The 12,008-nt window shown below is 39.1% G+C and overlaps 2 protein-coding genes across 6 annotated transcripts in view; one reads left to right on the forward strand and one right to left on the reverse strand.

The window, feature by feature from the left end:
• Positions 1 to 12,008, reverse strand: part of SLC41A2 (solute carrier family 41 member 2) — a 123,360-nt gene that overhangs the window by 20,921 nt on the left and 90,431 nt on the right. The window lies entirely within an intron of this gene.
• Positions 9,655 to 10,230, forward strand: LOC106971919 (40S ribosomal protein S11-like). The gene has a single exon (XM_015068821.3). It carries the CDS (start codon positions 9,675 to 9,677, stop codon positions 10,107 to 10,109), a length of 435 nt encoding a protein of 144 aa, XP_014924307.3. The 5' UTR covers positions 9,655 to 9,674; the 3' UTR covers positions 10,110 to 10,230.

Here is a 12,008-nt window from a genome sequence, read left to right on the forward strand (position 1 = left end):
CTCAAAATGGATCAGAGCCCCAAAGAACAGCTAAAAAATCCAGAAAATTTCTAAAACAGAAAAGCACTAACCGTAATGAAAAAAACTGATAAGCTGAACTTTATTAAAATTGAAATTCCCACTGTTAAAATATATGGTTAAGAAAATGAAGAAGCAATGTCCAGACTGGGAGAAAATATTTTCAATACATGTATATGACAAAGGACTTATACCCAGAATATACAAAGAACTCTTAACAACTCCATAAGTCAACCCGTTTTAAAAAATGGACATAAGATTTGGACTTCACAAAAGAAAACATGAACGGCCAGTAAACCCGTGAAAAGATGCTCAATACTGTTAATCAAGAGGCACATGGAAATTACGATGGTCATGAGCTACCACTTTTATACCCACTGGAATGGCTAAAGGCATAAAGACTGACAATCCTAAGTAATGGTGAGGATGTGGAACAATGGGAACTCTCACCCTAATGGGAATGCAGAACAGTATATAACCACTTTGGAAAAAAGACTGGCAGTTTCTTCTAAAGTTAAATATGCCTTTTCCAGAAGATCCAGCAACTCTACTCCTGGGTATTTACCCAAGGGAAACAGAAACATATGTCTACACAAAACTTATACATAAATGTTAATATCAACTTCATTCATAATAGACCCAAACTGGATACAAACCAAATGCTCATCAGCAGGTGAATGGATAAACCAGTTGGGTATAGTCATACGGTAGAATACTAAGCAGCAAAAATGGAACAAATTACTAACAGATGTAACAATATGGATAAATTTCAAAACACATGTGGAGTAAAAGAAGGAGTCAAAGAATATAAATTTATATTCATTTATATGAAAACTCAGAAAAGGAAAATACAATTTATAATGATAAAGGATAGATCAGTGGTTGTCTAGAGCCAGGGATAGAGGGGCGCTGACTGCAAAGGGGCATGAGGGAACTTTTTGAGGGCGAAGGCAATGTTCTATATGTTGATTGTGGTGGTTGTTACATGGATGCATGCATACGTCAAACTATGCAAACTACACAAACTAAGCAAACTACAAACTGTGCAAACTATGTATGCAAACTCATCAAACTACACTTTACACAGGTATGGTTTACTGCATATAAATTAGACCTTAATGTCATTTTCTTTCAAATTGTTTTGTTGGAGAATTCATCTCTTTTTTTTTTTTTTTTTAACGTTTATTTATTTTTGAGACAGAGAGAGACAGAGCACGAACGGGGGAGGGTCAGAGAGAGGGAGACACAGAATCTGAAACAGGCTCCAGGCTCTGAGCTGTCAGCACAGAGCCTGACGCGGGGCTCGAACTCACAAACTGTGAGATCGTGACCTGAGCCGAAGTCGGACGCTTAACCGACTGAGCCACCCAGGCGCCCCAGAATTCATCTCTTTAAAACAAGTAGCAGTGTGCACCACATAGGGAGAGGTTTGATAAGTATCTGTTGAACTTTTTAAATCTGTCTATAAAGGAAAGGAAATTCCTAAAAATATATAAGGACTCTGATAGGGGTTTCTTCTAGGAACAGCCTACAGCAGGGGTCAGCAAACTATAGCCTGTCTGGCCCAGCACCTACCTGTATGGCCCATAAGGTAAGAAGTTGATATTTCTAAATGGTTGAAAATAACCAAAGAAAAAATAGTATTTTGTGACACATAAACATTTTAGGAAATTTCATTTCCAGTGTCCATAGGCAAAGTTTTGCTGGGACACCAGCCACACTCATTTCTTTACATATTGTCTGTGGCTGCTGTTGTGCTGTTCTAGCAGAGTTGAGTACTTGTGACAGAGACCGCATGGCCTCCAAGTCCTAAAATGTTGACTCTCTAGCCTTTTTCAGAAAAAGTTTGCTGACCCCTGCCCTCGAGTGTAGGACCTCTTTCTGTCATCCTCTGCTAATAAATAATGAAATTACCAGGTTAAATTCTTGGTCCTTTTACTTTGTGATAGAATAGACAGAACAAAGACTTTGAAGTAACACAGATCTAAATTCAAATTTTATCTACTACTTAACTACTTCTGTCACTCTGCATAATTTTTTTAAATGTTTATTTATTTTTGAGAGAGAGGGAGACAGAGCATGAGCAGGGGAGGAACAGAGAGAGGGGGAGACACAGAATCCAAAACAGGCTCCAGGCTCTGAGCTGTCAGCACAGAGCCCTACTATGTCCGGCTGGAACCCACGGACCGTGAGATCATGACCTGAACCGAAGTTGGACGCTTAGCCAACTGAGCCACCCAGGCTCCCTGACTCTGCATAAGTTTTTTAAACTTTCAGTCTCTCAGATTTGTCACTTGGAAAGTAGAGAAGACTGCATATCTCAGAGGGCTGCTAAAAGTATTATGTGAAATAATTTCAATAAAAAGTGTTGTCTGGGGCACCTGGGTGCCTCCAGTCGGTTGAGCAGTCAGCTCTTGGTTTCAGCTCAGGTCATGATCTCATAGTTCGTGGGACTGGGCCCCATGTTGGGCTCCGTGCTGACAGTGTGGAGCCTGCTTGGTATTCTCCCTCTCTGCCCCTCCCCTACTCATGTGCTCACACCCTCTCTCCCTCTTAAAATAAATAAATAAACATTAAGAAAAAATGGTGTCTGGCTAGGGCACCTGGGTGGCTCACTTGGTTAAGCATCTGACTCTTGATCTCAGCTCAGATCCTGATCTCAGAGTTGTGAGTTCAAGCCCCACATTGGGCTCTGAACAGGACGTGAAGCCTACTTAAAAAAAAAAAAAAAAAGTCATCTGGCAATTAATAGACACTTAATAAATATTAGTTCATATTCTTCTTGTAAATAGGGTATCTAAGAACAGTAGCGAGTAGAAACAGAGGCGAGGAGAAAAAGAATGATCCTGATCACTCACCGAACAGTTTTTGAATTAGAAGCCACAAGCTATTGTTTCTTCCTTTGCCTCAGTTCTTATTCTGGCACAAGTTAGTTATCAAACTTCATTTACTTTCTTTTTTAGTTGTATACGCCTTTATCTATACTTAATATAAATGTAATAATATATTATGTATTCTTTTTGTGTCTGGCGTCTTCTGCTCAAGCGGTTAGCAACCATGTCAAGTATTTTCCCAAATATCCAAAGTATGCTCAATGCATCTTGAATCCAATTTAATGAATATTTATTGGTACCTAACATAGAAAACACTGTGATAAGCTTTCTGGGTTACTCAGAAAAGAATATGACATAGTTATTGCTTTCAGTGAGATCAGAATCAAAAAGAAACATGACTGAAATGCCTAAAATAATCTAAGAATTATATAAAGCTGAATGTATTTGATAATTATTTACTGCATTAGGGGCTGGTGCTGAGTCTATGACGATGAATAAAATAATCCCTGATCTTTTTGTCTATGTACAGGTACAACCCAGTTTGAAAGGAAAGTCAATTATTCAGCTAAAAACAAAACAAGACGAAACATGATCCCTGGATAAGACTCAACGATGGACACGCTCTGGGGGAAAAGATGGAAGAGACCTTAGAGGAGCTGGAAGGTAATACTAGTCGAGAACCTAAAACAGGTTCTCCAAGGTGCACCTGAGTGGCTCAGTCGGTTAAGCCCCCAGCTCTTGATCTCAGCTCAGGTAATGATCTCATGGTTTGTGAGACAGAGCCCGTGTTGGGCTCTGTGCTGGCAGTGCAGAATCTGCTTGGGATTCTCTCTCTCTGGCCCTCCCTCACTCATGCATGCTCTCTCTCTTTCACAAAATAAAAAAACTTAAAAAAAAAAAAACAGGTTCTCCAGAGCACCCCCAGGAACAGATGATTCATAGAACTTGACTATTAACCCAAGATTCTCAGAACAGAGATGATCATACAAGTAGACAGCGTCCATACAAGACTATCAAAATAACAGTTCCAGTTATAGATAATAGAATGGCTTTGGACTTTCTTTTGGGCAACTGAAACCATTACTAACACTCATGTTATTTATACCTGACCAACATTACAGGTAGAATACAGCAATCTATATCTAAGCTGAAAGAAAAGGCAGTCTGGCCACCTAGGGAATGCCTAAGACTTGTTTTCTTGGTCATACCTGAAAAATCTTAGGTTATGCGAGTGAAATATATACTAGTCCCTCCCAATACTTCTAATTATTCTTGTTTGCCTCAGAGTCATTTGATGTTTATTATCTAGCACCTCAAATTCTTCTACAGTTACTGTCCTGGCGAATGTTTCAATAAATGCTTCAAAGAAATAAATGAAATCACGCTGATTGATACAAACTGAAAATCAGATCTTCACAAATGAAACCCCATCTTCAAGAAGAATCAACAACAGAGAGGAAGGTCTGGACAATCCTTAATGATCTCCTGGAGCTTTGACTGAGTTAAGAACAATGGGGACTGAGAATTTCGAAAGTTCCCACATTCCCAGGAAAACACTGATGATTCTTTCACCATGTAACAAAAAGCCGACAGAAGTGGTTTTGAATTCATTCAGTCAATAAACAACTTACATTCTTGAACACACTTTAAAAGCCAGCCAATCAATGACAGTCCTTGCTTCTGAAGTAGCCAATTAGGAACAAATTCAGTCCAGTAAGTATACGGCTTGGGGCCAACCAAACAACACTACTCACACCCCAGTAACCGTACTTCTCCACCTGGCATCAGCCCACTTGTGCTTTTGAACCCTCAACTCCCAAACCCTAAACCCTATGTAAGAATGGCAGTTTGCTGGCCTAGAGAGATTTTGCCTGATCCCAGTGTAACTACTTCACAACAGGGAGCAGTAAATTCAACTGTCTCTTAATTTTAGATACGGAATGATGGTCTCATCCTCCTTTGACATTGTTTAAACATTCCTTTCAATAAGTACAACTAGAGCTGACATAGACATTTAGCTTTAAAATTTTTTTTTAAAAGTGGCATGGCACTAAACATTTTTTTTTTTAATTTTTTTTTTCAACGTTTATTTATTTTTGGGACAGAGAGAGACAGAGCATGAACGGGGGAGGGGCAGAGAGAGAGGGAGACACAGAATCAGAAACAGGCTCCAGGCTCTGAGCCATCAGCCCAGAGCCCGACGCGGGGCTCAAACTCACGGACGCGAGATCGTGACCTGAGCTGAAGTCGAACGCTTTAACCAACTGACAGGCGCCCCATTAAAAGTGGCATGGCACTAAACATTTGTTTTTAAATAAGCTAAACATTTTAAATGATAAAATCAGGTCAGGTCAGAATTTTTACAGTGACTATTCTGGAATCACAATTAACCAGGACTTTATTCTGGCAAATTTGAGTAATGGTTTTTATATTTTTCAATTAAGTGCTTTCCCATAGCTGTGTTATAAGATTTTTTTTTTTTTTTTTTTTTTTTTTTTTGTCGGTGATGGATGAGTGCTCTAAGTCACGTCTGCAGTCTCAGCAGGATTCAGAGCACGGGTGGTTACATCCTCACCAGAACACTAGAAAAAGACAGCTCAGCGTCTCTGGCCCTACCTTCGTCTTCATCAGGGTCGACAAGCCTGAAGAGAACTCCCCTTCTCAATGCCTCACTACCCAAGGGATCCAGCATGCTATGTCTCCAATGAGGCAGGCTATCGTTTCATCTTCTGTGGCTGTCTGGCCTGGAGCCCGAGCATACTTGTCTAGAGAATTAATCCTAAAAAGGGATTTGGGAAATCGTCTCCATCTTAAGACCCTACAACCTAAGCTTCAATAGCGTCACCACACTATCGTATCACAAAAAATACAATCAAAACAAGGTGAAAAGGGAATCTCAAAAATTCACCTGTTTCAACTGTCTACCTTAAGGTAACATATTCATCAACTCGCAAAGTTTAAGTAGGTGTTTTTAGAACAAGAGAAGAAAATTCCTGCAACTGTTGACCCTCTCCTCACATTTCCTTACCATTCTCTTCATACTTTTCCTTCAACCCAAACAGAAACCAATGAAGAAACAGAGACAGAATGCAGAAAGAATAAAGAGATCCTTACTTCCCATTTGAAATCTGGTGGATTTAAATCTTGAGGAGTGAGAAAAGAATGGGAATGAGGTCAGGCAACCTGTTACAATCCCCTAATTGCTTAGATCCTTCCTTTGTGATGCCATCTGGGAATAGGATTTGAGTTAGTGTTGTAATAAAAAAAAAAAAAAAAAATATATATATATATATATATATATATATATATATATATATATATATAACCACACCATTTAATAAGGCCTACTATGTGCCACACATTTAAACATTATTACTACTATACAATGAGGAGTCATTATCCTCATCTTGCAGGCAAGAACAATGAGACCCCTAAGGAATTAAGCAACTTGCCTAGGGCTGAGCCAATTAACTCTCTCAGTTATTGGGTAGTTATCCTGGGATTCCAGTTATGGGCAGGTTGCCACCACATGGCTACATTCTTCCTTACTGAGAAGAATGACTCCAATCAATTACTGGGGTATCAGAATCATGGTAGGGACTCTTGATGCTAAATTCCATAGGTCTTGATCCTGTCACTGATCCCCTAAGAGACTCATTACTCCAGTAATCCACAGCTACTAGTGATGATGGCAATAAAATAGTAAAACCGTAATAGCACCTTTCATAGATTATCTCGTTTCATCCTTATAACAACAGCCAACAAGGTGGGTCTATTCTTAGCCACTTTTTATAGATGAGAAAACACAGTCCCTGAGAGGTTACTGTGCTTAAGCTGACACAGGTACAAGTGGTGAATACCAGAGCCCAAGCCCTTACATACTATGCTCCCTGCATCAGATGAATGAAATGTTATCAGATCTCACAAGTTTGTTGCAAGGGGAACAAATTTTGAAAATCATCATTTTGTAGAACAAAATAAACTCATCAGTCTGGTCTTCAAGATCCTTCATGATCTTGCCACAATCTGTTAATTTTCAACCTTATTTTCCATCACTTCTTTACATAAGCCCCTATGTTCCATAAATTTTCTTCCTATTTTCTGTAAATGCCCTGACTTTTCTCATTTACCTAATGCTATTTCCTTTTGCTGAAATGGCATTTTCTATGGATTCCACAAAACAAAATTTTATCCATTATAAATCCTCCTCCCCATGGAGGGAAAAACTCCCACTACTGAACTCCCATAGTGCTTTGTGCTTCTCTCGGGACATTTGTTTTCTTGACTGGATTCCTACCTGACTTCAGCAGACAAAGATTCTATGTAAACTCTGTGCAATGAATGCCCTTCTGAGGCAAAATGCCAGGCTGGAAGGTATATGAGGATGGAACAAAATAGAGACAAAAGGCAGCTTTAAGTCTTCAGAAACTGCCATCCTAAGAACCATGTACCTCTAAGAGCACAACGAAGTGTCAAACTTATTCTTGTAAAACATAGTGGTTAGGAGTACAGACTATAGACTCCATCTTGCTGTGTGGCCTCGGAGAAGTCAGTCAACTTCTCTCTATGTCATCTGCCTCATCTGTGAATGGGAACAGCATAACGTAGGTCACAGACTTGTAGAGAGTACTCAGCAAGTTCATATATGTAAGGTGCCTAACAGTGAATGGCTCATAATAAATGCCATACACTGTTTGCTATCACCACTTTTGAAACTCTTATATATATTGAAAAAGTGGCTGAGATTACCAAATCCCAAGAAAGGAACTATCAGAGATGGGAAACTTTCAGAATATATAATTTAGGTGATGAGGTGATGAACTGGCCTATATATATATATATATATATATATATATATATATATATATATATACATACATATACATATATACACACACACACACACCATTACGCTCTTCCTCTCAAAAAATCCAGAAGAAATATAACTGAACACTATAAGTCAAATTATGGCAGAAAGAAGTGCCAGACTTCCGGGTTAAAAAAAAAAAAAAAAAGACCCATTAAAAATAAGCTATTTTTTGAAAAAAAAGTTAGCAGACTTGGAATACAATTTTTCAAGAAAACAACATTTTTTGTATTGCTTTGGTTCTCTGGCTAACCCATAAAAGCCAATTTAACTTAATATTACTTTAGCAGCAATTATTGATTTCCATATTAATAGACTGTTGTAGTTAGCAGATTATTTTAATATTAGCATATACATTACTAAATATATACAACAATGCTTTGTAACAAATCATCTTTCCTGTAGAAGTGGGAATTCACACAATCAAACATCATGAATGCAGGAGGGGATCTGAGTGATAGCTAGGGTCACTATGCTTCCTCATTTGCCCAGAAGTGATGGTCATTCTAATTATCAATAGCTCCCTTTCACTCTCCAAAGTGTCCTAGTTTGGACTAAAATTAAATGGTTACCTTAGTGTTAGTATCTTCACTGTAATGTTACAAGTGAAAAAACTAAGCCACACAGCAGTGCTGTGACTTAGCTAAAGTCACAATACAGGAAGGGGCCAGAAATACTTACTCCAGGGAGCCCGGGGGTCTCAGTTGGCTAAGTGTCCCATCCGACTCTTGGTTTTGGCTCAGGTCGTGGTCTCACAGTTCTTGAGTTCAAGCCCTGCACTGGGCTCTGCGCTGACAGTATGGAGCCGGCTTGGGATTCTCTCCCTCTCTCTGACCCTCTCCCCCCTCAACATAAACAAACTTAGAAAAAAAGAAAGAAATACTTATTCACAGTCCAGGAGTCTTCCTGTCACAACGCACGCACTTATCAGTAGCAGGATAATGGTGATGACTGTGACGGGCAGGATTTGGGGTGCCAACAGTGCACATGCCATAAGCCTACGTGAATGAGGCTCTCCCCATCCCAGAGGGACTTTACAGCATCAGGGGCTGAGGATGGAGAGGTTTAGACATCTTTGCTTGTGTGCCCTAAGCTTGGCTTCTTGCCCTTTTCACTGTATCTCTTGTGGCTTCTCATCTCCCCACCCCTGCTACTGAGATGGGAGAGATTATGGGGGAACAAGGAATTTAGTTTTGGACATTTCACGTTTGAGAGATCTTTCAACATATAACTGGAGATGTAGAAAAGGAGTCCAGACTAGAGACGTCAATATGAGAGGAAGCAATGCAAGGATGCTATCCAAAGCTTAGGCCACTCATCAGAAGGGCAAGAAGGGAATTGTGTGGTAAAGAACAGGCGTCAAAATGAAGGTGTCTCCAATAATGAGAGGAAGGAAAAGTGATGCCTCTGACAATAATACGATACACTGCATTTACTACCATTATTGGAAACTTACTATGTCCCAGAAATGCCACCAAGTAATTTATATACATTAGCTTAGCTCTCATCACTACCCTCTGAGTTAGGGGGAAAAAAATAAGGCCAGGAAGGTTACAAAACTTGATTAAAGTCACAAAATAAGTAGCAGAGCAGAAACTCTGATTCATGACTGACTGTGAACAGCTCCAATCTCTCTACAGTATTCCTCATATTGGGATCTTATCTCCCCTCTTCTTTCCTTTATCCTTTGTATGTGATGTATGTGATTACAGACAGCCTGCCTTATAAATAGCCTTCTGTGAAAACATTAATTTTATGTCTTCAAAGTTAAGATGACACTAAACCACGTGGATGTGACTTCAGAACTAAGATGTGGCCAGTGCTTCTATTAGTAAGTATCTAGACCATGTTTCTGTCCCAAGCGTACTCTACTAGATAAGAAATGGAAGATATTTGTTTTTAATTTATACTATTTGTGTCGCGGCCACACTGATATTACAAACATATGTTTCAAAATGACCATGAGCGCCTTTTTCCAGGCGGCCGGGAAGATGGTGGACATTCAGACTGAGCGTGCCTACCAAAAGCAGCCAACCATCTTTCAAAATAAGAAGAGGATTCTGCCTGGGGGAACTGGCAAGGAGAAACTCTCGCGATACCACAAAAACAGCGGTTTGGACTTCAAGACGCCCAAGGAGGCCATTGAGGGCACCTATATTGATAAGAAATGCCCCTTTACTGGTAACGTCTCCATCCGAGGGCAGATTCTGTCTGGTGTGGTGACCAAGATGAAGATGCAGAGGACCACTGTCACCCACCGAGACTACCTCCATTATATCCGAACCTCCACTGTATACAACCGCTTTGAGAAACGCCACAAGAACATGTCCGTGCACCTGTCCCCCTGCTTCAGGGATGTCCAGATCGGCGACATTGTCACAGCGGGCTGAGTGCCGGCCCTTGAGCAAGACTGTGCGCTTCCACGTGCTCAAAGTCACAAAGGCCGCTAGCACCAAAAAGCAATTCCAGAAGTTCTGAGACTAGATGTCTGTCCACACCCCTGAAGAATATAAAGTTATTTTCCCAGTCAAAAAAAAAACAAAATAAACTAAAAAAAACCCCAAAATGACCATGAGCTAAAAAAACAAAAACAGAAACAAAAAAACAAACAAAAAGCCCCAAAATGACCATGAACTATTATTTATAAGACAGAAACACTTATTAGGAAATTCATTAATCAAGATCCTAATGACAAATTTTATTATGGGGGCATACATTTGTTCATTTAAGGTGGGCTTGGGATTTGCTGGGAACAATTTTTCTTGAGAATATGAACCCATGCAATTTGCACATAAGTGTAAAATTCAAAATCAAATACTGTCTACCAAAAGGTAGTAATAAAAACTAAGAAGGGGCGCCTGGCTGGCTCAGTCAGAGGAGCATGTGACTCTTGATCTCAGGGTTGTGAGTTCGAGCTCCACACTGGATGTGGAGATTACTAAAAACAAATAAAAAAATAAAAAATAAAAAATAGATAAACTTCAAAGAAAAAAAAAACTAAGGGGACTCCATTTTTTTTAAATCATACTAATAAAAAGTGTAAGAATCATTATTTTGCTAAGAATAATTTCATATTTATTGATATTAATTGAAGTTTCTCATCAGCTACAATATATACTCTGATTCTCCTCTTCAAAAAAAAAAAAAAAAAAAAAGGAAAGAAAAAGAAAAATCTAAGGGGCACCTAGCTGGCTCAGTCAGTGGAGCATGTGACTTTTGATTTTAGGACTGTGGGTTCAAGCCCCACCTTAGGTGTAGAGATTACTCAAAAATAAATTCATAAAAAGAAAAATCTACTGAGGCACTTTTAAAGAATGAAATCCAGGCATTGGCAAAAAGTTTGATTCTGAAGTTACAAAGGAAGACTCTACTATCATAGGGAAGAAAGTCAGGCTTTTCTCTGTTTCATGCATTTAAGTCCAATCTCCCACAACAGAAAAGATGGTAAAGGCCAGGGTCAATGTCTTCTATGTCTTTTGTACAGCAACGAGCACAGTGCTTAGAAGACTACATGTGTTATGGATTTGGTATAATCCTGATACGTATCATTCTAAATTTTACATATTGGGAACTTGTTGTCATTACACCATTTAATGGAAATATTTTGTCTTCCCCACATGCAAAGACAGACACAGCCAGAAGCAAAGGTTTTCTACAATCAACTTTCACAATGAATTTCTCATGGAATTTGGTGCTGCTGAAATTTTTAGTCGAGTTCTTAATAACCTAATTTTCTGCACAAAACAATCACTGCCTACAATAGGGAATTAAAAATTTCATTTAGAAATGGTTTTGATTTGGTGCACCTGGGAGGCTCAGTCAGTTAAAGCATCCGACTTTGATTTCAGCTCAGGTCATGATCCCATGGTTTGTGAGATCAAACCTCACATCAGGCTCTGTGCTAACGGCGTAGAGCCTGCTTGCGATCCTCTCTCTCTGCCCCTCCCCTGCTCACACTCTCTTCTTCTCTCTCAAAATAAATAAACATTTAAAAAATTTTTTAAATGGTTTTGCTTCATAATTTACCAATTATATTAGCAAGCACTTTGTTGGAATTCAATAGGCATCTAGAAAATAAAAAAAGTCTTTTTTTCCCATTAAAATATTTTATAGCAAAAAAAATGTTAATATCCTCTTATGTGCTTATCTTTTTGACTCTTGGAGGGTATGTCATCCAAGCTTTATGCTTTTGTCTTTTTACAAAGGAGGCACAGTTAGGATTTCAAACACAAAGGGAAACTAGTAGAGACTTTAAATAGGGAAACAAGCCACAATGTACTCTGTTCCTT

The sequence above is a fragment of the Acinonyx jubatus genome, chromosome B4 (assembly GCF_027475565.1).
Source record: "Acinonyx jubatus isolate Ajub_Pintada_27869175 chromosome B4, VMU_Ajub_asm_v1.0, whole genome shotgun sequence".
Lineage (NCBI taxonomy): Eukaryota > Metazoa > Chordata > Mammalia > Carnivora > Felidae > Acinonyx > Acinonyx jubatus.